The 26,428-nt window shown below is 35.0% G+C and overlaps 1 protein-coding gene across 5 annotated transcripts in view; it reads left to right on the top strand.

The window, feature by feature from the left end:
* STAG2 (stromal antigen 2) overlaps positions 1-25,987 on the top strand; it is a 74,669-nt gene extending 48,682 nt beyond the window's left edge. For 2 of the 5 annotated variants that reach the window (XM_040572158.1, XM_040572159.1), the window contains exons 11-34: positions 949-1,047; positions 1,150-1,229; positions 1,744-1,851; positions 2,622-2,733; positions 3,607-3,724; positions 4,418-4,521; positions 5,342-5,434; positions 5,646-5,735; positions 6,754-6,957; positions 8,400-8,470; positions 8,793-8,880; positions 8,987-9,067; positions 11,465-11,557; positions 14,091-14,265; positions 14,669-14,808; positions 15,933-16,034; positions 17,447-17,595; positions 18,141-18,269; positions 18,615-18,820; positions 19,239-19,428; positions 19,512-19,625; positions 20,676-20,802; positions 21,134-21,211; positions 24,096-25,987. In XM_040572158.1, the coding sequence (XP_040428092.1) occupies positions 949-1,047; positions 1,150-1,229; positions 1,744-1,851; positions 2,622-2,733; positions 3,607-3,724; positions 4,418-4,521; positions 5,342-5,434; positions 5,646-5,735; positions 6,754-6,957; positions 8,400-8,470; positions 8,793-8,880; positions 8,987-9,067; positions 11,465-11,557; positions 14,091-14,265; positions 14,669-14,808; positions 15,933-16,034; positions 17,447-17,595; positions 18,141-18,269; positions 18,615-18,820; positions 19,239-19,428; positions 19,512-19,625; positions 20,676-20,802; positions 21,134-21,211; positions 24,096-24,119 (2,775 nt within the window). In that variant the 3' untranslated portion in view covers positions 24,120-25,987. Of the gene's footprint in view, positions 1-948; positions 1,048-1,149; positions 1,230-1,743; positions 1,852-2,621; positions 2,734-3,606; positions 3,725-4,417; positions 4,522-5,341; positions 5,435-5,645; positions 5,736-6,753; positions 6,958-8,399; positions 8,471-8,792; positions 8,881-8,986; positions 9,068-11,464; positions 11,558-14,090; positions 14,266-14,668; positions 14,809-15,932; positions 16,035-17,446; positions 17,596-18,140; positions 18,270-18,614; positions 18,821-19,238; positions 19,429-19,511; positions 19,626-20,675; positions 20,803-21,133; positions 21,212-21,762 lie in introns of all 5 variants that reach the window. The other 3 variants (XM_040572161.1, XM_040572160.1, XM_040572162.1) reach the window with 3 other exon arrangements.
* Positions 25,988-26,428: the final 441 nt, after the last annotated feature.

Here is a 26,428-nt window from a genome sequence, read left to right as displayed (position 1 = left end):
TTTTAAGGAAATGTTACTTGTAAGGAAATGGCCTTTTCTGTTTATCTAGTTACTTATTTTTTGTTGATGCAGATTTTTATTCTGTAATACTTAACTATTTAAATTGAATGCATTTCATATGGAATAATCCAATCATGTGTAGCTAGACAGTTTCTCTGTTTTGCCAAGTTAAGAATCTATTCTAATATTACCAGGTAACTTAAAAAGCACGTGAAAAGAAATCCCCTTTGGTGATGAGTGCCCCGAGCTGTTACTTAAAAGCTAAAGATTCCTATCTGCTTGGAGTGGTCAAAAGACAGATTATGAATGATCCTTGATTCATTGTAGACTCAGCAGATTGTCTCAGCTCTTGTGTTGGAGATTTCTTTCAAGCTACTGAACTTTAAGTAAAAACAAATAAGGGATTTTTGCTCATGCTTTTTATGGGTTTGGCATCACAAAACAATAACCACTGGCAGTGGTGTGATAAGAAACTGTGAAGTCTAAACACTAAACTTCTGCAAAGTGTTTGTATCTGTATCTTACAACATGTTCTCTGCTACAGGAAAAAAACGTATTTCAGAAGGAATACTTATTTGTCCCTGTATCTACTTGGTAATTCTGATCCAATAAGAGATAGTTATTAATGATATACGTGTTGCCAGCTTTAATTAAGTGAAAGGAAATATGTTGAATTCTACTTCAAAAATGTCTTGAGATTTAAAATACACTTGTTTCAGTCTTTAAAGATGTATCTTGACCTAGAGATACTAACTGCAGTAAGACAGATTTTTCTTCACTTGTTACAAATGGACATATTCTTATGTCATTAACATGATATTGATAGTATATCTTGACATTTCATCTTTGAATTAATTCAGACTGCAAAAGAATCTTGTCATGTCTGATTTGAAGATAACATCTATATTCTATACTTGACTTTTAATCCAGTTCTTAATTTTATTTTAGCAAGGGGAAGTAAGGCTGAAATGCCTAACTGCTCTGCAAGGGCTTTACTATAATAAAGAGCTTAATTCCAAATTGGAACTCTTCACTAGTCGGTTCAAGGTTAGTGTGGCTTCATATTTTTAAGAACATTAAAAATATATGTATTTTTATTTATATTTCCTTTCTTTGCTCTTTGAAAATAATCGTCTTTTGTGTTCTTAGGATAGAATTGTGTCTATGACTCTTGACAAAGAATATGATGTTGCAGTCCAAGCAATAAAATTACTCACTCTTGTTTTACAGTAAGTATATCTCCTTACATGACCTATAACAAACACTAAAACACAGAAGTATTTCTGACATGTGTGGGCATGGACAGTAGCCTGACAGAATTCAGATAATCTGTAGTCTAGAGAAGTGTCTCTGTTTCTTACACTAGAATAAACTAGAATTGTGGAAGTAATCTGGCTAAAACAGTGTTGTTACTTACCCACCACAGTTAAATAAAGAGATGTAGAATTGAGTCGCTCAAATCTGAAGCTATTGTGGAAGATTTGAACTAGAGAAAATAAATATGGGGTCTCCTGAGCAGTAGTTGAACTTCTGAGCCTAACCTTTTACCAAATGCTCATGCTGTATAGGTAACTGCTGTTCAGCAAGATTTTGGAACCAAGATACTTTGGTTTTATTTTTAGGATGCACATTTTGAAGGAAAAGCTTTAGCTTCTCCTTCATTTCTATCTCCCATCACTGGAGTTCATGTTTCTTTTTTGAGTCAGCCTCTTTTTCTTTCCTTCATCCCATCCCCACCCCTAGGAGTAGTGAAGAAGTTCTGACTGCAGAAGACTGTGAAAACGTCTACCATCTGGTTTATTCAGCTCATCGGCCAGTAGCAGTTGCCGCAGGGGAATTTCTTTATAAAAAGTAAGAGGGGAAATTAGTTTTTTACTTTTCTTGTAGATTTTAATGTATGCATTAATACTATGATTCTGATCAGCTTTAATTAAGAAAAATTGAATAATGAAGTGGCCTTAAGAAATAACTTCTAGAAAATACTAATGTAGTTTTTCTGAATAGAAAATCAGAAGTAATTTTGAAGCCTACATTTTAAAAGCTTCTATGTACAGAATAGATAGTACAAGCATTCATCTGTCGTCTTCTTCCCCTTCCTTACTATGTTTTTTGAGACATTTAAAAATGCTCATGTAGTAGATAAAGTTTGTACTTCTGTCATAATAAGTATTTTTTTCCCCAAAAAAGTTGGATCAGATGACCATTTCATGAAGTATTTTTCTGTAAAACAAACAAAATTTGTTCAACACCCATCAAATGTTTAGGAAAACAAGATAGTTTCCATCTAATACTTTTTAGACCTTTTCTTAGTATTTCTTTGCTGCTTTAAAGTCTCATATGGGGATGTTCAATAAATGCTAGTATTTGCAATTATTGCTGATTTTGTACAGTATTTTTTTTTATAATTACATGTTCCACTGGATGCTGTCAGTAAACGACCAACTCAGCAAATACAAAATTGTTCAAATAACATTTGTTCCAAATTACTTCAATTCAAAATAAAACGTAGAGCTGTGCACTAAGATATTAAGTGTCCATCTGTAAAAACAGTACATAGATATAAAATGACTGTGGCAAAAGCAATGAAGAAGAAATTTGTCCTGAAATTTTTCTTCGTTTAGACTTTTTAGCCGCAGAGATCCTGAAGATGATGGAATACTTAAAAGGAGGGGAAGACAAAGTCCGAATGCTAATCTTGTGAAGACATTAGTGTTTTTCTTCTTGGAAAGTGAAGTAAGTTGGTTTCATGGGTGTTTTTTCAGTTTGCTTTTTGTTTTTATTCCCCCCACCAATCTGTTAATAACTATGAACCTGTCCTAGTTTTTCTCCATTACTTGAACAGTCCAGAGGACATAAGGGACAGTTTTGTGTGGTTGTATTTATTTGTAGGACCTGTTTTGGTAGGTACATAATGTTGAGACAGGCTGTAAGCTCTCTGACAAATATTTTTCCCCCATTCTTCATGGTAACATACAGGTGAAAAGAGATTCTGATTTAGGAACTCTGTAAGGAGGTTAAAAAAAAAAAAAAGCATACGAAAATAAGAAGTTACCAAATATGCTCAAGATCCTATCAAGTGCTGAGAACCTCCTTTAGGTGAAAGAATTTAGGATTTTTGCTATTTCTTAGGATCACTGTTAGGGCTAGGCTTGCAGTTTTTGAAAGTTGGTCACATAACTAATGGTGTTAACCCTGTTCCAGAAACTACAGACAGGTGTTTTTGTATTCTACTGTTTCATGCTCCTAGAAACTAAAAGTAACTCTGTAAAGGTCAAATAGGGGAAGAAAACACAACCAGACAAGGAAGCAAAACAAAACAGTGAAACAAACAAAGAAACACGCACAAAGCCCCTCCAGATTCTGATGGATCTTGCAGCACTTAATACTCTGTAATAGTTGAGATGGATTTATCTGTTACATTACTTGGGGAAGAGGGATTTCTGTTGAATCAGAGAGCTCACAGCGTTTCTATGTTGTGTTTTTTTTCTTTTTTTGCCATGGACAAGAGCCAGCAAGGAAAATGCCCTGTATTGTAGCAACTTCTGGAATGAACTTTATTACTAATGAAGAAGAATACTTATTTTCTTACTTATGTTCTTATTTTAGTTGCACGAACATGCTGCTTATCTTGTGGACAGCATGTGGGACTGTGCAACAGATCTCTTGAAGGACTGGGAATGTATGAACAGTCTTCTGTTGGAGGAACCTCTCAATGGAGAAGAGCGTAAGAGATTTCAGTAGCTCTTCTGTATATTGCTAAGCAGCTTCTATTGGGTGTGACTTATAAGGAAGCAAGATGCTTACATTTATGAGTACCTGTACATTCTCTATTTTTGAATGACTATAATCACTAATTATGAAACGTGAGGAAGAGAAGAAAGAGATCACTTCTGGTATGGAAGCGAGGTGCTGAAGAAGAGAGGCAGGGAGTATGGGAGAAAAAAGAGGGAATAACCATGCAGTGTCCAATTGTCTTGTTGTTCAACAGGTTCTGGCTGCACTTTTGGGCTTAAAGAAACTAATTGCTTGTGAAACTGGTTCTTTTACTCAATGTTAAAACTATCATATGGAAAAACACTGTCATTTTCTTAACTGTAAAAACAAAAAAAGCTGAGATAATTCTGTAATTTATGGGTACTAGTAAATGGACCTCAGAATAATGAGAAAGATCTAAAATGATTATAAAACTTGATAGTCTTTTCATCTTGCCCCATGACTCGTCCATTGATATCCCCTCAATTGTAAACATTTTCCTGTGCTGTTTTAAAAGGTGCTTGTATTCTCCATCTCCTCACCCCGTTATTTATTTACTTACTTATCATTCAAAAAAAAACGTTTTGCTTCTTGGTTATTTGTATTTGTGGAAACTCACAAATAAATTCAGCTGTATTATAACATCTGTTTCTTGAAATTTCAGCTCTAACAGATAGACAGGAAAGCGCACTGATTGAAATAATGCTTTGTACAATTCGGCAAGCAGCTGAATGTCATCCTCCAGTGGGAAGAGGAACAGGGAAAAGGGTAGGAACCAAAAACCTGCTTATGTAGACATGTGGAAGTGGCTTTGTGGGGACAGTGTGGGGAGAAGGAGACAGTCATAGGCTGTTGCTGCTGAAGGGACTGAGTTCAGAAATTGTGTGTTACCACAGCCTCCAGTGTCTGACAGCCTTGGTTTGTTCACTTGTTCATGACTTTGGCACATAATTAATATTGTTTGGTCTACTGTCTTCGGTTTTGCTATTAAAAGTACTACAAAATTGATTTTAAAAGAAGGTTGGAAAGAAGACCAAATTCAGTATGTGAAAAAACTATAAGGCTATTTTCAATTTTAAAGAGCACAATAAGAGAGAATTAGGTATATTCCATAGGCTCTTTGGAAGGACCACAGTCCAACCAATTGGCTTTTTTTCTGATTATATGAAGTTTAGGCAGCCTTCTTTTACTGAGACATTAAGCTGGGAAGGGAACTGCTTTCAAGACTTGTGCAGCTGTTGGTGGAAAACCTATGTAGGTACAGACTGAACATTTACTCAGATATGAAGATCAGATTGGCATATGAATTGAATAAATATTAATCATTAAAATTGTAAGCAAGTTGGAAAAATTGCTGTTCTTTCATTATCAAGAAAAACATTCTGATCACAGTGTTTTGTTGCAAGGAAGGTAAACTTTTTGTCTAGATTGTCAGTTCTGTTTTGAGCATAATCTCAGTAGTTTTAGGTGCAACTCTTAATTGCATTTTCTGAGTGCTGAAAATTTTTATATTGACTTTTTTCATTGATATTTTATAGTGATGCTAGAAGGTTGTAGTTGTAAAATTCTTGCAATACCAATGATTTAGGTGCTGACAGCGAAGGAAAAGAAAACCCAGTTGGATGACAGGACAAAAATTACAGAACTTTTTGCAGTGGCACTTCCACAGTTGTTAGCAAAGGTAAGTTTAATTCCGTTTCTTGCTGATGAGATGCTGTTAAAATGTTCAACGAGAAGTATAATTTCTGTAATTAACTGTATGGCTTACACAAGTTTTCATTTTTTCTTACGAGTCTTTATTAATGTTTGATTGTTCTGTGATGAATTGTGTGATATCATATCCAAGATTATTTTCATTTGAACTCTTTATTTTTTCCTTGTCAATTTTACAGTATTCTGTAGATGCTGAAAAAGTCACCAACTTGTTGCAGTTGCCACAGTACTTTGATCTGGAAATTTATACAACAGGGCGACTAGAAAAGGTAAGGTAACATCCCTTAACACTTAACAGAAAAGGCGGGGTGGGGTGGATGGGGAAAGGGACACATGACAACAGAATTTAGACTTCCTCATTGGAATTTCAGTCACCATTGTAAGTGCCATGTTTTTCATTAAGTGTGACTTGCTCTATCAAAACCCTCGTTGAGGATAAGACCTGAACATAGGTGTCCGGCTGCTGTTCTTAGCTTTAGAAGGCCTGTTTTGGCCAGTTGTAACAGAGAATCTCGTCAGGTAGATTAACTTAATGTAGAAGCGTTTATTGTTGTGTTAGGGTCGTGTTTGAGGTATGCTGTTTGAGAGAGAAAGCTTATAGAAATGGCTTGCTAAATTTTCTTTTTCTGATCACTGAAGCTAGTAAACCACAATCTTCATTGCATGAGAAAGTGGAAAACTACCAGATCGCAAATTACGTAGTTACTGCTCTGTTTATTAGCTGTGGTAATGAAGCTGGTGTAAGCTGTTCTTGTCTGTTTTCTCCTTCTAAGACGCACCAACTTGCTGCATTGTGAAACAAGTAGCTGGAAACGATTAGGGTCAAATAGTAATAAAATATTTAGTTGACAGCATAGCCTAGAGGGCAGTGAGTGACTTGGGGTGAGGAGAGGCAACAACTGAAGTTGGTTTCAGTGCTAACACTTCACATGAAACTAATTCTCCATTTACGCAGCTTTTAATACCATGTATAAATGTTTTCGTGGGTGGGAGATAAATGCTTCTGTGTCATTTATCTGTCATTTCAAATTTAAGTGTTAGATAAACCCATGCCGACAACTGCGAATTTTTAATAACTTTTTAAAAAAAATAGATTGAATTTTCAGTCTTTGACAAGCTCCTACTTAATTTTAACTCACTGTTAATTTACCCCAAAGTATCACCTGTTTCCTAGAACTGTTTTGTATTCTGTATCAAGCTTTAAAAAAAAAAAAGTAACAAATTGAATTTTAAAACTCTAAGTTTTATCAATTAAGTTGTTTTTTTTTTGCCTTGTTGTTCTTGTAGCATTTGGATGCCTTACTGCGACAAATCCGGGATATTGTGGAGAAGCACACAGACATAGATGTTTTGGAAGCCTGTTCAAAAACATACCATGCTCTCTGTAACGAAGAATTCACAATCTTTAACAGGGTTGATATTGCAAGAAGTCAGTTAATAGATGAATTGGCAGACAAGTTTAATCGACTTCTTGAAGACTTCCTGCAAGAGGTATTTTAATGTGCAAGATCAACTTTTCCTGCCCTTGTAAATATTTCCAGCATGTTTTTCTGACTTGCGAAATTTTGAGGTCAAGCATAATAATACAGCAGTATCATTGCTGTGATTATGTGACTGTTTCTTTACATCAGGACAGTGATTCTTTAGCCTCTTTTTGGACAAGTATTTTTGGGGAATTTGAGATAAATTTCAGATAAACTATGAAATTGTTTGAATTTTCCACCTTTGCTATAAAGATTGTAATTTTGAGAGATGTAGCATTGTAGTTCTGCTAGGATTCTCAGATGTACTAGTGTTGCCAGTCTTGCCTGTGATTGATCTTTTATCAACAACAATGTGCAAAATTTCTGGAAAACGCTTTCCATCCTTGAATCTATTTAGTAGGTTAAAAATAATTTTATTCCTATTCTTTGCTGCTTAAGAGAGAGAACTTCCTAGTATGTTATTTAACGTCATTAAGTTCCTCTGATATTGAGACATTCATACGGGACATTTAGACAAAACTTGTTTCTCTTCCTCCTTATCTGTGAAAAGGAGCACGGGAAGCATCTTGTTGATAACTTCTTTGTTCACACCTCTCGGCAGCAGACTTATTTGGTCATGCTTTGCTCCTCTTCCTCTTGCTCATTGGCCTGAAATCACTAGATGTATGTGGGCCAAGTAGGAAACGTGCCTAGTAATCATTTAGTTCCCTGTTCGTGAGGAAGAAGAAGAAAAAAGAATGAGGGGTAAAGCAAGGAAATGAAATGTCAAACAGCTGACTAGAAGGAAAATGACAAATAACTCTGGTAGAATTGTTGAAATCCATAGTGCTTTGGTCATGTGCCACCACAGAACAGGAAAATACGCAGCAGTTGCAGTGTGACTGATACACCAATACTTGCGTTATAGCTGGTGTACTGAGGGGGGTTTTCTGTGACCTCAGATGGCTTATCCTGTGTACCTAAATAGATACCGTTTTGCACCTTTTCTTTGTACTGCTTTTCTCTTTCCAAGTACAAATTTGTCAGGCCTTGTGGGACCATCAGAACTTCCTTTACCCCTCTTAGAGGCTTAGTTCTGCGATTAAAGATTGAGGTACTGACCCGTGGCCCGTCTAGTCCAGTATCTATTGTCTGACAGTGGCCTCTGCTGGATTCTTCAGAGAAAATTGAAATACCTACATAATACACAGAAATCTAGGCTGCCTGAATACGTTCTTCCTTCCCCCTGCACTCCTCACCATATTTTTCCTTGTGCTGCTGTGTTACTTCTAAACATGAAAGCTGATTGCCTTTTCAGCAGTTTGGGGCATGCAATGCATTACTTTCTCCCCCAACCCTTTCAAATCTTCTAAAAACGAGTATGTCATTGATAAATAATTTAGATAAAGTTATTTTTGCCTTTTTTCGCCCCTCTTCTTTGTGACCTATTACAATGTGGTTTTTAAATAGGGGGAGGAACCTGATGAAGATGATGCTTATCAGGTCTTGTCAACATTGAAGAGAATCACTGCTTTCCACAAGTAAGTAGGCTTCTGCACATAACTGTCAGGGTTTGTGTTGTATGATTTGTTTTTGTAGTAGTTTGTGTTTTGTTTTTAAAATTCTAGACCTATAAAATTTTATGGAACTTTTTGTTTGTTTTAGTGTGAATGGTGGAGTGTTGTGCAGAACATGGCACATCTCTTGAATATATAAGGAGAGAGAGACGCAAAACTGAAATCTTCTGTTTTGGTTTGGGGGAGGTTGTATATGTGTATATACATATACGAATGTATTTTTTTTTTAAGTGAAGCTTTTAGTGGTGTTTCTTTTACATCTCTGTTTCATTTCTAATGCTTCTAGTGCTCACGACCTATCAAGATGGGACTTGTTTGGCTGCAACTACAAGTTATTGAAAACTGGCATTGAAAATGGAGACATGCCAGAACAGGTTTGTAGCTAAAATGTGTTCTTTAGGTACAACAGTAAATTGAGAGTAAAATAAGACTTCTATTGGCCTCTTTTTAAATTAATTTTTTTTTTCTTTTTGATTTCAGATTGTTATTCATGCACTGCAGTGCACTCATTATGTAATCCTTTGGCAGCTAGCAAAAATTACTGAAAGCAGTTCCACAAAGGTATGCCTTGTTCCAGTTGTGTTAGTAAACAAATGTTTGTACGTACCTGCAGTGTCATCAAACAGGAAATGTGATGGAATCAATTAAAACTCAGAATTTTTTTATACATACACCTGTTGAAAGCTGCATTCCTAAGAAATTCTTCAGAATTCATCATTTTAACAATGAAATACTTGGCTTTTAAATCATATTTCTCTAAATTGTTATGTTTATTATTGACACACAAACACTAAGTTGAAAGAATCTTAAGTAACTGAATATATCTATTGTAATCATGGAAGACAAACCTCTGGCAAATGTCATTTTTCTAGTTTTACTTCTTTAAAAATCTCAGAGAAGGGATTGCAGTTTCTTGTGTCCATGGAATTAACATGTTGTAGGCGTCTGTCATAGTTTACTGGAGGGAAAAGGACTCAATTTGCAATCAACGAATTGTATTATTTTTTTAAATTAATATATTAGCAATTAATTATTACAATGAGTTTGTTTTAATGTGAGGATATATACATTTTTGCCTTTTTTCTTTTGTTTCTGGGTATGGTAGTGTGGGTATCCAATATATCATAGGAGTAGAGAAGCATGATATGTAACTTGAGCTATTTTTTTTAATAACAGAGAACACCTATGTGAGACCATAGTGTCTTCTCTTTATATTTTTAATCGTTATGACTTCATTAATCCATTGAGTAATTGCGGCCTTTCTGACTCAGTCATTAGAGTCTGAAGTTCTGCTAAATGCAGAATTCTTCAACACGTGCTGGCCAACTAGTTCATCATCTTGCTTTTAACAATTACTAAAAACAGAATATCAGATACAAATTCATACATAGATTGTTGAGAACTATTTATGTGAGTGAAGGATTTGGAAAATTTATTAGCTTATTCTTTTAAGGGGAAGCAGCAGTCTGAGTTTTTGGTAGCAATGATTAAGACTTTATCACAAACCTCACTGCAGAAGCTGAACTAAATATTGAAAAGTTAGGTTAGAAATGAAGATTAACTTAGCTATTGTGCAGTAAAATGTAATTTGTAATACTTTTCAGCAGGAATGAAAAGAACTTACTTGGAAAAAAAATAGTCCTTTATTAAGACTATTTCTGCTCCAATATAATAAGATTTGGTAAATTAAAGCTTTTACAGTTGTGGTTGAGAAGTTAAACCTGTTTTATTATATTTAACTGTTTGACTGCTGCCAAATATATACCAGGTATGTACAGAAGTTCCATTGACTTAGGTTCAATGTCAATGGAACATAACAGCAAAGAATTTGACACGCAGAACCAGAAGTGACAGGAATGTACTGTGCCTAAAGATTTTTGTTCCATAACAAAATTTAAATTCTCGCCCTGTGCTGTCTGTGAACAGGTTGACTAAGTATGAGAAGTAGCTTCATGATGCAGGCTGTTGAAAATAATAAATATCAAATTAATTATATATTTTTTTTAAATTTAAAAGAATAATTCTCTATAAAAGGAAGAATATATTCTTGTGTGTAATTCTCTTAAGATTGGTATAGCAATCTGAATGGTAAATGTTGAGAGAGAACCTTGTATGTAGTGAAAGCGTTCTAAAAACTTAACTATATTTAAACTCTTTACGGTCATAGTCAATAAGTGGAGGTTGCTTTTGTGACTCCTGTTGAGATTCAATGACACATTGTACCAATGTGCTACCTGTTTCCTTGAAGGGAGAGACTTGTTTTGTTTTAGATTGCTTGGATAGCTTTTAAATTTCTCAGGGGTATTTCTTCTTTGTCTGGCCTGACGATAACTTGTAATTGGACTTCCCCAGTTCTACACGAGCTAGAATCTTTGCATGTTTAATTGAGTAACTAGAAGTTAGGACACCAAATATGCTATGCAGATGGTATTTGTATCAGTTTGGTAATTTATTTGCTCAGTAATCTACTTTTCTGGAAGTCATCGCAAATTTTTGAAGCTACTTTTAAAATCACTTATTTTTTAGAGAAGAGGGAAAGAAAACCCCAACTCCTATCTGACACTTAGCTTTATCCCCAAGCAGTGAAATAAAAGTATACTATGTAGCTGTGTCTGGTTTAGCTGCACAGCTACCTAAAATCTGTACTTAGGGCTGAAAATACAGATATTTTAAAAAGAAAATGCTTTGTGAACTGTTTTTTGTTGTTAGTATTTATTTTTTAAATAGTTTTGCCAATTTCATCCCAACTTCCATTTCTATTGTAGTACACAGGATGACAAAATTGAGGAAATTGCTCCTTGCTAATTTTGTTTGTAATAGTGAATTTAACTTATGCAGTGGACTTTGATTCGCATCTACGTATGAGGTCCGTGGTGGATAGCTCTGAAAATGCATGCACTATATATGAATATGAAATTGAAAAAGCTGAACAGTTACATGAAATCTTTCTCTTTAAAGGAGGATCTTCTACGTCTGAAGAAGCAGATGAGAGTGTTCTGTCAAATCTGTCAACACTACCTGACCAATGTAAACACTGCAGTTAAGGAACAGGTTAGTGATTGTTGTTTATCCTGATAGTCTTCTAATATTATACTTCTAAAGAAGTGTCAAATACTAGCAAAAGGAACTATTCAAGTTTATGTGAGGATGTGGGATAAGTGTCTTGGATGCTTAGGCTTAATGCCCTTTGAGTCTTCTGTGTACACTGCACTTTTGTATATTTGCCCTCTTTTAAGTAATTTAGGTGGGATTTCAAAACCAATTTAAACTTGATTCTTTCTAGTAACTTTAGGCAGCATAAACTTTATTTGAAGGGTGTTTTTTTTAATTGTTCTTGTTATTTTATATAAACAATGGGCAGGTGCACTGTAGAAGCATTACAGCTTGTGTTTTAGGTGGGATAGTTCAATCTCAATCTCTTGGTTGTCATGTCACACACCTCCAGCGGAGGTGCTTGTGGATTTGTAGACAGAGTTGGAAGGGATGGGAACAGCTATATAGAAGATGCAAGTTATTTATTTCTTAGAGTGCTTTTACATTGCCATGTTTCCACTATTATATATATGTAAGGAAGCACTCAAGACCCATGAAGAAAACAACCTTCCTCTCCCCTTCTTGTAAACACATGGGAACATACACGGTCAATTTCGCTCTTTCTCTTCAGTATGTTGCTGCATACAGAGTATATTCCTCACTTCAGAACCCTAGGATTTTGTGCATCTATGAATCAAGAGAAAAAGGATGAGTAGTTTGTGTGTTAATGAAAACACATATATGCACTGTAACCTGAGGGATTTCATTGTTGAGAAGAGGCATTCATTTTTCTTGGTCGCCCTTCAGTACACATACACACTGGTGAATTGTTAACAGCATTGGTTCGAGGTGCTTGGAGACCATTCCAGCAAGTGCTTAAAAGCCTCAGCAGTGATGTACTGCTCAGGCTGTGATGATAGGAGCTTCAGATCTAAGGAGTTAGGGCACTGAGAAAAGCTTCAGATTTTGCTTGAGTTCCAGGGAGCTGCATTCTGATGATTTGTCTTACCAATTTTGTAGTCAGTCCCTCATGTAGTTGTTCCCTGTGGCCGAGAGTTTTAGCTGAAACCAAGTCCTTAGATAATTGAGACGTAAAATATGTAGGTATTTAGTCCACGTCAGGAGTGCCTGGTATCTCAGGTAGGAGACGCAAGTCCTGGCTTTTTGAAGCATACAGGCATGAAGGTTTGGGGATTTTTTTTCTTCAGTTTTGAACTGAGATATCTTGGGAAATGCTTGCCTTGAGTTCTGAGGGTAACTGGGTCAGCTGTAGGGGCTGGGTCTCTTCCAGTCTGTGTTCAAATAGTCCTTCAGCCAGGACATTTGTATGGATTTCAGGATCCACTGAAGAGCACAGGTAACTGATAGCAGGATTAATTCGAAGTAAATGCCATAACAACCTTTAGAAAGCTAAAACAAGAGTAAAAAAAAAAAAAAAACTATCTTCTATAGATGTACTTTTAATTTAAACAAATAGGAAGCCCAGGAGCGTTTTGCTATAAAAGGTGATTTTAAAAAAAAAAATATATCCTTGTGCTTGTATTTGAATATCTAGTCCACTTAGTCGTACAATTGCAGTTTTTGCAACTCTTGCTATAACAAGAATCTTGTTATAAGTTCTTCCTGGAACTGCTTAGGCATGTTTTAAGTCTGAGAGTTAACTAGTATCAAAGTCATAAGGTGTAGGGTGTGAAAGTATGACAAAAATCACTGAAGCTCTGAGTAGGTTTCTTTAAAAATCTACTCTTATTTTAGGGCGCATGCCCTAGAAACAAATTGCCTCAGTCACGTAGGGCATGTAGGTGTTTTCCCTTTCTAATCTTCTGGAAGGGAACTTCAAGAGGAGCGTATATATTTCCATGACCACGAAAATGATAGCATTTCCTTTGAGGAGTTTGAGAACTGATCTTTACGCTAAAATGGTAGTATTTAAGAGATTATGGTGAAAACGATGAGGTGCAGCATTAAGCAACGTATTGTCCAGTTAGTTTAAAGAATGTCAGTCTAGGTACTGATGTATTCAGACTTCGTGGGGTTGTAGTACAGACGTTGAAATCTGATGTCAGGTGGACAAGTTTGCCAGCAAAATGAAGAGGCGGTTGGTTTTTTGGGAGCAAGACAGACCTTAGGATCTGAAGGGATTGAATGTCCTCAGCCATGCTATGTGTTTTCCAGATGTGATCAAAACAATTAGAAAAGTGGAATGTTTTATGGTTGGTGACTGCAGAGTTCTCTAGTATCCTCATGTGGCATCCTTCAAGCAGAATTTGAGAGTTTCAGGCTCTTCATATTTCATTCTTAAAATATTTTGATATTTAGTTGGATACGTTTGTGCAGCATTTTTATTTAGAGAGAGTCATACAGCAACTTCATGTAGCAAGCTATTCACATTTTAAGTTCCAGTTGGCCTGTTGAGTTGATTAGGACTTGAGGCACCATCATATACCATTGGGCTTTAAATACTTAGCTCAGTGAAAATATGTTATTCTGTATTTAAATAAATTAAAATCCAGTTTCCAAGCAAATATTTATTAAGGCTTCTTTTTAATAGGCTTTCACAATTCTGTGTGACGTGTTGATGATCTTCAGCCATCAGATTATGACAGGAGGACGTGATATGTTGGAACCACTTGTTTACACTCCTGATTCTTCATTACAATCTGAACTACTCAGTTTTATTTTAGATCATGTCTTCATTGATCAGGATGATGATAATAATAGTGCAGGTTGGTGCAAAACTTATGTTTCTTTTATGTTGTTTGCCTTCTAACTAATACATTTGTTTGCCTGTGGTATTTTGTGCCTTTATTTTTTTCCCCTTCTAGCAATGAGAAATGTGCATGAGCAAAGAGGTAGGTTTGTGTTTTTTTTTTTTTTTTTTTAATGTCAGCAGCCGTTTAAAGCCCTTTATGTTTTGGGGACATGTAGGGTAATCATGATGGTTTGTTTTCATAGGCACAAATATTATATATCTCAGGAAGAGACTTGTCAGTGGGCAATGAAGTGCATTGCTGTCAGAATTGAGATTTGATTTTCCTAAACCCTGACCACTAGTCCGCATCATTGTATACAATACTTAAACTTGAAGTGTTTAAACCCGACAGTTTTCATCTTCCAAACTCTTTGCAGATGGACAGCAGGATGATGAAGCTAGCAAAATTGAAGCATTGCACAAAAGAAGAAATCTGCTTGCAGCTTTCTGTAAACTCATTGTATATACTGTGGTGGAAATGAATACTGCTGCAGACATTTTCAAGCAATATATGAAGGTAAATCGGAAGGCTAGTGGTTATACTTAGTAGAAGCATTAGAATACAGTAGCTGTGGATTTTTTATTGTTATTTAATTTGTTCCTTGTGAGATAACTGATTTGAAATACGAAGCCTACAAAACCCTGTATCAGTAGCAGGCCTGTTGAAGTTCTCGCTCCATAAGAGGGGGGAAAATAGCTGAGATGGTTTCATAGTTCCTATATAGTGGGGGAGCAGGAAGAAAACCTGATAATTGTTTTTACTTTGTTTCTAATAAATTTATTTTCTTAAGGATATCTGGTTGATGGTGTATTTTTACCTCAGCTTTAAGTTTATCAGTCTTTTTAAGAATCTTCTCACACAGGTTGACTGGATATCTAGCCTTATCAAATAATTTCAGCTTAAATTTTGTAGAAGAGAAGAAGATTGTTTTGCAAGTTTCCTTACATGTTCCTTGTATCTGCTGCTATTTTTGTTAAATATGAAATCCCTTCTTGCCACCTGGGATTCACAGCTGCACAGTAATAGGAGTTCATTTTGTGAACATGTTAAAAACTTGCTTCTTGATGATTACATTTTAAAAACAAAAATAAAAATTCAGGCAGCCAGCTTATGTATGATTGCCCTTTATTTATATTCTGAATCGCAAAATAACTACTTGGGACTGTATTAAACTTCAAATACTTTAGAAACTGAACTGGCAGCTGTCTCTATTGGAAAAATTATGATTATGAAGTTGTCCATAAGAGCCTAGTTTAAACAGAGAAAATAGAAAACTCCCCATCAGAGTTATAGTAGTTCCAAAAAAGATTAGATTCTAATCTTGTACCCGGAAGGGGTGAATATGTGCTATTAATAAGTGTGTCATGGCCTTCAAGATAAATAGCTCATTCTGCCTCTAAAGTAATATTGATGAAATTAAACAAGAATGAAAATAAATGTAAATACTGTTTGATTTTTTGTGAGGTATTTTAGGATACAATTTTGATGGTGTAAGCATAAACATGTCAGTTTTTTTTTCTTTTCAGAGTGTCTGAATTTTTCTTTTAAATAGCGTAACATATGTCATTTTCTGAAGAATTCGGTAGTTATGTTTTCAACTAAAATGGAAAGTTAACCTATTTTGTTTGGATTTTTCCTAGTACTACAATGACTATGGTGATATTATTAAAGAAACAATGAGTAAAACAAGACAGATAGACAAAATCCAGTGTGCTAAAACACTTATTCTTAGCTTGCAACAGGTAAGAATGATTTACAATCTTCTAAGCGTGAAATTCCATGCAGTATATCATGTGCTGTTGTTTAATAGCTAGTGTGAGGTATTAATGAAGAAGCTCTTATGGAAGGTAGATTTGAAAACAAACAAACAACTATTAAGACCAGTTGTGAGTTTGTTTTTTCAGTATTTCTGAATGTTTGGTAGGTGCCTAACATTAACTAGCTGATGGAACTGCAGCACAAAATATGCAGCTGAAGGCTAGGGTCTCCTTTTACCGATTTTGCTTACTTTTCACCAGAGTTTGCAAGTATTTGTGATGTCAGGAAAATTCTGTCCTTGTTAATCTTTTCTGTCTCATGAACAGCCTGCCCCATATATTTTAAAGGGCAGACAGAAAATGGGTGTAATATGTGAAATTGCGCACATAATAGGAAGGCAGTTACATAAGCCTAATACAACTACAAGAATAGTAACACAAGGGGACCCGAATATTGTTAAATATCCAAAAACAAACAAACCACAACCAATGGGGGGAGAGGGGGACACATGAAAACACAATCTCCTTAAATTTAAACATGTGAACTAGCATGTTTCTATGAAAACTCAAAACAGAAACCAAGCAGAGAAGGAATACTAGAAGTGACGAGAGATGAAGGGAATAACTAAGTTGGAGTAAGCTGCACCAGCTTAAAAGGAAGCATGCAGCTGTGGGCCAGAGTGTGTCTATAAATGCAAGTTAATGTGCATAGCCTGACTAAACCTGGTTTTGGTTTATTCTCTGTTACATAGGTGGGGAAAGGATGCGTGTATTGCACAAAATTAGAAGATAATAGAAAAATCATCTGTTGAAGAGAATTACAGAGAAATTCAGTAGGGTGTTGAAATAACTGATCTAAAAAAAAAAGATTATAAAGTTCAGAGCATTCAAGTTTGCTGGCTGTTGATGAAGAGTTGAGTTTGATCCTCAGTGGCAGAGCTTCTGGTGGCTTTGGCAACTTCCCTGAAGACATGTTTCCATTTTAGAATTTCTTTGCTGTATTTGTATTTGGAAAATACACAAAAATGAGTTATATAGGAGTAGTAGTTTACTGCATTTATTTTTTCTCTGTTAGTGTACACATCAGGGAATCTTACTAATTTTCAGTATTCTCAACTCTGGGATGTCCCACTTAAGGAAGTGCTGAAATCTGTAGTCCAACATAGTTTGTTTGATGCATTCCTTGAAGTGCTCATACTGTCCAAGCTTAACTCAAACTTACAAACTCTTCAAGAGTAGCTTTGACTTACTGATCATAAACTTGTATCTTTACAGATTGTTGATTTAAGAAATAAAGCTGTAAGACACATTTTACTGAAACAGAACTCTGTGCTGTTTGGTCCAAAATTTGTCGTGATCTTTTAATAAATGAAAATCTCCTTTTTCATTTCATACAGCTTTTCAATGAAATGATTCAAGAAAATGGTTATAATTTTGACAGATCATCGCCGACATTCAGTGGCATAAAGGAACTTGCTCGACGTTTTGCTTTAACGTTTGGACTGGATCAGTTGAAAACAAGAGAAGCTATTGCTATGTTACACAAGTAATTGTGTGCTTTGTATTACTGCCGTTTTTGTAGCACTTCTCGACTAACATCATTAAAGTGTCTTTTCAGTCTTTCAAAACTAGTTTAATATAAACTGCATCAGCACTAAAGAAATTCATTTTAGTTATAACCCTTTTATAAGTTAGGAGGTGACTGTGTCTTTGTTCCTGAATTAAACCCAAATGTTAAATCATGTTTTTCTTTAGCATCATTGTATAAGCCTGTAAATGATAAGCAGTGTTGATGCTGTCACAAAAAAAGCATTTTAATGTACGTAACAGTAAGAACAGATCCATTTAATTATCAGTGGTGATGATCTTTGCCACCTGCAGAAAACTTGAAACGTGAGTTAGAAACATTAGGACAAAAAGTGTGTCCGTGTTCAAATTACGAATTGTGTTCACTTTTTTGCTAGAACATGGAAACACTGAATGGTTGCTCCCTTGAAATAGTGGAAGGTGTTTAGTTTTGATAGCTCCCAGTGCTGATAACTTTTTCTTTAGTTTATGCCTTATGTAAATAAATTTTTAACTTTTTCTTAGGGATGGCATAGAATTTGCCTTTAAGGAGCCTAATCCACAAGGTGAGAGCCACCCACCATTGAATTTGGCATTTCTTGATATTCTGAGTGAGTTTTCCTCCAAACTTCTCAGACAAGACAAAAGAACAGTGTAAGTATTTTCTTAATATCATTAATATTTGTAATGATAACAATAAGATATCTATTTGAATATGTATGTATGTGTATTGCATTCACCTAGAAAGGAATCTCTGGCACTAAAATACAACTTTACAGTGATGCAGGCAAGCGTAGTCATAAAGGGTAAACTGTATTCACCCTTGTTTTCTCATTCTGTGGTGGATGAACAGAAATCATATTCTGAATTTATTATTGGTTGGTTTTGTTAACTAGGTGGGGAGCCTTGGGTGTTAAATTGAGTAGTTACTTATCTTGACATGTTAACATCATGTTACAGATGTCTTGCATCTTTCTAATTTTTTTCTTCCATTTAAAGGTATGTTTACTTGGAGAAGTTTATGACCTTTCAGATGTCTCTACGAAGAGAAGATGTGTGGCTTCCTCTCATGTCCTACCGAAACTCTTTATTAGCTGGTGGGGATGATGATACAATGTCAGTAATTAGTGGAATCAGCAGTCGAGGATCTACAGTAAGAAATAAGAAAACAAAGCCAGCAACAGGGAAACGGAAAGTACCTGAAGGTAGAACTTCTCTCATTTTAAAACTTACTAGAGTAGATACTCAGAAGCTACATTTGTTGATCCCTGTTTCTTAGCTTGAGAGAATTTGCATGCTTTAATGTATATCTTTGGATAGGATAACTTTGTGTGCATGCCTGCGTTTAGTGGAAAAACTGTTCATCCGAGGAGTCTGAATAACGTAACACTGAGGCACAAAAGGAAGTAATGGGCACTACACTGTGCTAACTTACAGAAAATAAAAGCATTTTAAATAGTATAGCCAGTAGTTATGAATTAAGGCTTTTTGGGGTCACATGTAAGAATTTGTGGTGAAAAGTAAAGAAACTGATTCTCAGGAAGTACATTTGTTTAAACTGTTTAAACATTCAATTTTAGACTAGCTTGAAAAAGTTTCTTAATACCCGGTGTTTTCTTCTAGCTGAAGAAAGCAGCAGTAGTGACAGTATGTGGATGAACAGGGAGCAGACAATGCACACACCAGTCATGATGCAGACACCTCAACTTACTTCCACAATAATGAGGGAGCCCAAGAGATTGCGACCTGAAGAGAGTTATATGGGTGTCTATCCTATGCAGCCTGAACACCACCAAGCTCCACTCGATTACAAGTACGTAAATGAGTAGGTCTGCATTGTGCTAGTTCATACACAAAAACAGTTCATGTTTAAAATAGAATAATGGTCTTTTTAAGCACGCAAGTAACGTGGATGTTGGCTCAAAGGCAACAGGAAGAAGCCGCACGACAACAACAGGAGAGGGCAGCGATGAACTACGTCAAGCTGAGAACCAACTTGCAACATGCTATGTGAGTGAGAGTGAAATGTTACTACGGGGGGTTGGGAAGCGTATATTAAATGCAATATTATTCCTGTATTTTTTAAGAGGGATACATGTTCTAATTCTTCAGTAGTATTTTTTTGTCAAAGTGCATGGTGATGCATTTAGCATAATATATTCATCTGATCTGATTTCTGTCTTATTTTTTAACTTAAGAAAAATTAACAGTAGTGAACTTTGTAATAAAGGGAACTGGGTGTGTTGTTGAACTGACTGCTGTCTGTGGCAGATACATATAATCAGTGCAACATGCAAAGCACCTTCATTATGTATTCTCAACTGCAGAATCCTTTTTAGAAAAGAACAATAAAAATTACTTTTAAAAGTAGGTTTTCAATGTGTGAAGCGAAGTTTAAGCTCAGAAGTTTATTTCTACTGTTTCATTCTCCTTTTACTTCTGAGTTTAGAGTTCAGGATCTTTTTTATTTAAAAAAATATATATTTCTTTTAAAGAAACTGCTGTCTTCAGCATTTTTGTGATCAATAAGGGTTTTGTCTGACCCAAAATTAACATGAAAATTGAGAGGAATCCTGTAGTACTAGATGTCTAGTTGTGTATGTTGATTGTCATCAAAATCTTATGTAGAACTTCCCAACCCAAACAGACGTTCCTATTTGCCTTGTCATAAGGCAGGGAAGAAAAAATAAAAAACATATTTTATTTAGGTGGCAAATCTATGACCTTTCTATGTAGGGCATTAATATATTCGTGGAAATCTTTGAATTGGGTGTAGTTTTGATCTGCGTATCAGTTCCTACAGCACCTCAGAATACCAATTAGAAGTCCCACAAAGTTCCTTAAGTTGATTAAGTCATTCTCACCTACTCTCTTAGAGTCTTCTAGCTCATCGAATACTTCTTTTAATAGTAGTTAACACATTTATTGAATTATTTAATTTCTGTGTAATGGAAGTATCATTTGTTGACAGTTCATTAGTGAACATAAACTTGTTAAATATTCAGATAAAATGCAACTTGATCTAGTGCTAAATAATACGCTGCTTTTTTTCAAATTCAGTCGGCGTGGCACAAGTCTAATGGAAGATGATGAAGAGCCAATCGTTGAAGACGTGATGATGTCATCAGAAGGGCGAATTGAAGATCTCAATGAAGGCATGGATTTTGACACCATGGACATAGACCTAGTAAGAAACTTCCTTGTCCTTGTAGTCAATTTTGGGTTTGTATTGCTGCTTTCAAGTAAGATATTTGAATCAATTTGTCCTTTCGGTGAAACAGAAAACGATTCATGTTGATCTCTACATTCTTAAATGGCTGTGCCACTACCTATATACATATACCTTTTTTTTTTCCAAACTGACATACTAAAGGCAAACACGCTTCTTCAATGAGGATGTATGAAAATCTGTGTCCCATAAATTCTTATCCCTTGAGACTTCAGCTTCACTTATTACAGTTTAAAAACTCTATGTTCTGAAATTACTATTAATGTGTTTATTTGATTGCTTTTTGTAGCCACCATCAAAGAACAGGAGAGAAAGAACAGAACTAAAACCAGATTTCTTTGACCCCGCTTCAATCATGGATGAATCGGTAGGTTAACGTACGTAAGAGGAAAATAGTGTAAAATCAGTCTTAAGATTACAATACTCTCTTACTTCAAATTTTAAATGGAAAGAATGCAATCTTTAGGCTGTCTTGAGTAGCTCATTTTGGCAGACTGAGTCAATGAAATGCTTTACGCTGTAATTCAGCTTTATAAATTCTAAGATAGTTAATATTCTTTGCAAATTTACAGGGTTTTTGTTCTTAATACTTTACATGTAGCTATGTAAAAATCAAAAGCCTTTAAATCTGAGAAGGTACACTTCTAGTATGGAAAAGAGCATCGCAGAGGTTGGTAGCAAAGAACATAAAAATAAAATAAAAATCTGTGCATACGCTATTTTAAATCAAGTTTCCTGTTGTGATGAACTCAGTTGATTCTAGTGACATTGCCAATTGTCAGTGTTGGATGATATGTTTTTTTTAATAAATTGCCATATTAACTTTTATTCATAAGTAAGATAATAGAGAATATAGATCATAGAGACAATACAGATATGTTTATAGAGATGAGAGGTATTTTTTCTTTCCATATATAGTTTTAGGTCCAAAACATCCGAAGTCTGTAGTTTCTGCTTGCAGTTGCCCTTTTTTCCGACTTCATAAATCTGCAGTCTCTATTCTCTTTTAAAAAACTGCATGAGGGATTCCTTCTGTCTTGAACCACTTGTAATGTATGCAGCCATTTTTGACCTTGTGTAGCTGGTACAAAATAACACTGGAAATAACAAGTTGCAGCAACCCAGCAGAGGACAGTACAACAAGGCTTCCTGGGAATCTTGGACAGCTTGGTGGAATTTGGAAGACTATTACATATTTTTACAGTATTGTTGCAGCGTGAATCTGTTCTTGTTACGAGAGAGAAAAAGTCTTAATACTGTTTTAAATGCAAATCCATATATTTTGTGCCAGTAGGCCTTTGTTTCTAGTACTAATGAATCAGATTAGGTTGTGCATCTGGCTGTTGTGTGTTCTGTTCTTGAAGTAACACCTAGAAAGTATATCACCAGTTTTCTGACTTTGTTTTAAAATAGTTTTTCCCTTCCTCTTCTTGATTTTAGTTAATTGATCTGTGAAATACCAGTCATTTTTATTCTGACAGCACTGAAAATTTGGTTCTGTACAGGTGCATCTCACAGATTTTCAGAAACCTTTCAGCTTTTCAGTTTCAAAAAGTTAGTTATGAATCGTTTCACTCTGTTTACTGTTAGCTAGTTTTCTTTCCTATTACTTTATTTCTCATTCTTTTTACCATCCTTGCCACGTGAGCCCAGGATTTGCTAGGCACTCCTTAGCTGCAGTTTGGGAGTATCACCACATGATGGCAGCTGGTTACAGTCGCGGTGCTCTGCAAGATTTTGGAGCCAATTCTGAGAGACTATCAGTATCCTGCCTCCATGTGCCAGGAGAAGAAGCTATAGTCTGTTTCTCTGCAAGGAGGGAGCAGTGGCACACTTTAAATAAGTTGGTATGGTGAAGGGGGCGTTATCTAGCAAACCTTTCTCCCAGTAAGGACACAGCAAGGGTGATTTCTGCAGGAATACAGAAAACAGCTGCATCACAGAGAGCTGCTCCTTAGCGTAAACTCCACCTAAATGAATTTAACTGTCTAAGTGGGAAAGTTCTATTAATAATTTAAGAGACAGCATTAAATTGTCTTAAAGCAGAGCTAAGGATCACTGGGTATTTAAAATGTTTATAAACCAACCAACCAAAAACACACAAAAAAACCATAAATGCAAAAAAAACCTCCTCTGAGTAAAGTTACTTTATTTTATTCATATAATTTGTTCGAGGTCCATCATTCTTGGAGTTGTGGCACTTGTTTCTAATACACCTAGACAAAATGCATTGAATTTATTCAGATGCACATAGTTTATGGTCAGAATTTTAGCCCACCCTTTATTTTGGTGTGTCCGTTACTGGTGCCAGAGGCAGCTGTGCTGGGCACAACTTTGTAGTGCACTAACTGTCAGAGGCAGGCAGTGCACTACATTTGTATGATGCATCTGAAGTGAATTTAATGCCAAGAGCAGTAAAAATTGGTTTGGAAACAAACAAATGTGAACAGTAGTGTTAAGATTCAGGAGAATTAAGTCTCTCATGTCTCTATGGCTCTTTCTGATTTAGGGAGTACTATAAAAGGTAGGACAGTCACAAGATCTGGAATCTTCCTTTTTGGCCTGTCAGTGATGATACATGCTTTCATTGGCATAGAAAATCATATGGCTTGTCCCCACATGGGAATGGAAACTGATTCTTCATTTCAGGAAAGCTTTTTCTTCACTTAATCACATAGTCTCCTGAAGGACAGTACTTTATTTTTTTTCTGCTTACTGTTTGATTTGTTTTCTATTCTCTTTCTGATAGAAATTATGTATTCTATACAAAATATTAAGTTTGTGTCCTGGCTTGCTGCTGCAAGATGACCTGTTGTTTTTATGAGCACAGGCATGGCAGCAGCCAGTCTACGTATAGAGTATTTTATCTCAGGCTTAGTTGCTAGAAACTGCCCGCTTGATTACAGGTTAAGGCCTATAGAATCATCATTGTCAAAGAATTCTAGGTTAGGCAACTAATTTTAAATGATTTTGCAATTATTGTCTAAAATAATTAAAGCACAGTCTTTAACACATTCCTTTTGGATCTAGTTAATTTCAAGTGTGGAAAAACATTTTCTAATGAATGAGGAGCCCTTTTCATATTATTACGTGAATCAGAAGTGTGGTGAATTTGGTTTGGAGGAAAAATAAACTTACAATGCCTTAACATATTTTGAAGTGTCTTAATCTTAAATCATATATTAATTGCTTTGTTTTTGTTAAATGTGTAGTAGACTACAAATTGACACCATTTCTAACTTTTTTTTTAGGTTCTTGGGGTGTCAATGTTTTAATACCAGAGCAGCAAATAAATCAGTGGTGAAGTCATTTTCTAAGTGGAAGAGGAAGTTTTTCAATACAAAATTGTGGTAGATACAGTGAAATTCTGAACAGATTTTTCTCTAAGGAGAATGAAATGCTTTCAAGATCAAGTGCATTGAAGGGGCAGTTTTGTTTGCCTAAAAAAAAAAAGAAATGTAAAGGACAAGTAAACAATTTGAGGATAAGCTACACTTTTTGTTGGAAAAATCAATATTTTATTTATGTGCTATCAGTTTATTTCCAGATCATAAGAAGTATTCCCTCTTAGTTTTAATCTAACAGTCTGAGAGGTGTTTGGTACAGATTTGGGCCCCTCTCTTTACACATTTGCTGGCTATACTAAATAATCATGAGCTCTGCTGGATTGCTGTGTACATCCATGAAGTGAATTGATAGATGGATTGATTTTCTTACAGTGATAGAACCAGAAGAGTGTCAGTATTTTCAATTAAATGCAAACTTCAGCAACAGAAGGTTTGTATTAATTAATCATGAAAAAAATATGTAAAGCAGAATTATAACAGCTTTTTTAACTAAAACACTTTTATTCCAAAAGCTTCATGCTAGACGTGTCAGAAAGGTTCAGAAACTATGAAGTACCAGAAAGTAACAGATCTCAGTCATGCTTGCCCATTTCCAACCCTGAAAGTTTGCTTGTCCTTTAAGAAAAATGTAATGTTGTGAAATTCCTTCCAGTAGTGCCACTGTATTTTGTCTCCAAATAAAAGAAGCTTATTGTAGTATGTTTGCAGAAAAATTCTAAACAAAAATTATACAGCTTATTAGAGTGTGGGAATAGGGATCTAAATTTTAAATAAAATTATATATATATATAAATTGGTGCTGATTTTATAATTGCGCAGTTTGTTTAGTTTTTTCTTACTTTTAAATTCCAACTTAAAATTATGAGGTTTCAGAAATATATTGAAAGTTTAACAATGTTTAAAAATAGAAGAGCATGAGAATTCATGCTTTAAAAATGATTTTTAAATTTGTATTTTATATTGTTTTATCTATCTGTCTTTGCAAGCAGTCTTCAGGTTAAAGATACTTCTAACAGGTTACAGTACATTTCCTCTGTATGTAAATTAGATTGGATAATAGAAATTCATAAACAACCCATAATATTCTTTGAAAGCTAAGCTTTAAACTTCATTTTGTGTCCATTCACAAATAAATTTGGTCTAAAACAGAAAGTGGATCTATGCCATTTTGACATCGACTCATTTTGCAAGGCTTAGGCAGCTAGACATCATTTTAAAGGAAATATTAACTTATATTACATATGTATATTTTTTGTCAGTTGTCTCTCAGTTCTTGAGGTATATTATTTTAATCATTCCATGCCTTAATATGCTTGCAATACAAGAATCTCCCCAAATGGGTGACAAAAAGGCTTCCTGTTTTTAGACTCAGAAATTAAACATTCGGCTGTGGTAGCCAAAAACCATAGATTATCTAAAGGATCATGATAAAATATAATTATTTTACTAAGTCATGGGGTAACAACAAACTCAAAACTAGATCTGCCTAACTCATTTTACATAAATAAATACTCATGTCTAAAAGTACTGCCTATATTGTTTTTCACACCACTGCATTTAATAGAACTGCTGAGAGGACTGTATATATGATTTTAAACTTAAGTTGATTTTCTTACTCTTGAAGGAGTGTTTCTTTGTGAAAGCAGTTCTTACAGCTTTGTTTTCAACCAGCTAAAAATGTTTTATATATTTACCTTAACCTGTTGTCCTCCACATTCTATTGTCCTAATTGTACTGTTTTCTGATTTGTATTTATGTCTTGAGACAGTAACTTTTTGAATAAAAATAAACCTACAGTATGTTGTATGTTTGATCTTTTTAAATCGGGGATGGGGAGGACAGTGAAGAAAGGGGTATGAGTAATGCAAATGTTATGTTTATAGAAATCAAAATCTTTTTCCATGTCTTTTAAGTGTTTGTCTCAGAGTTGGGATAATGTATGGAAAACTGCACTGTTTTATATTTGTAATAAATTGTACAAGTTTTTAAAATGTGAATAAAGCACTAATTGGGTTAATAATTTAAAGTAGAAAAGTTATGCAATCATGATTGTTTTAAATATGCTTTGAGTTAAACCTGTTAAAAGAATTAGCAGTGTAAATACAGAGTGAGCTTTTCAAGAGGTTAGTACCTGCAAATAAAATTTTTAAAATTTGTATAGAACTTTTACATGCCAAGAAATCAATGGTTAATTATTTTTGTGTTACATTTTTTAAAGGTGTATCAATAGCCCTTCT

The sequence above is a fragment of the Cygnus olor genome, chromosome 13 (genome assembly GCF_009769625.2).
Source record: "Cygnus olor isolate bCygOlo1 chromosome 13, bCygOlo1.pri.v2, whole genome shotgun sequence".
Lineage (NCBI taxonomy): Eukaryota > Metazoa > Chordata > Aves > Anseriformes > Anatidae > Cygnus > Cygnus olor.
Note: the sequence above shows the minus strand (reverse complement) of the source record. Positions and strands in the feature narration are given on the sequence as shown.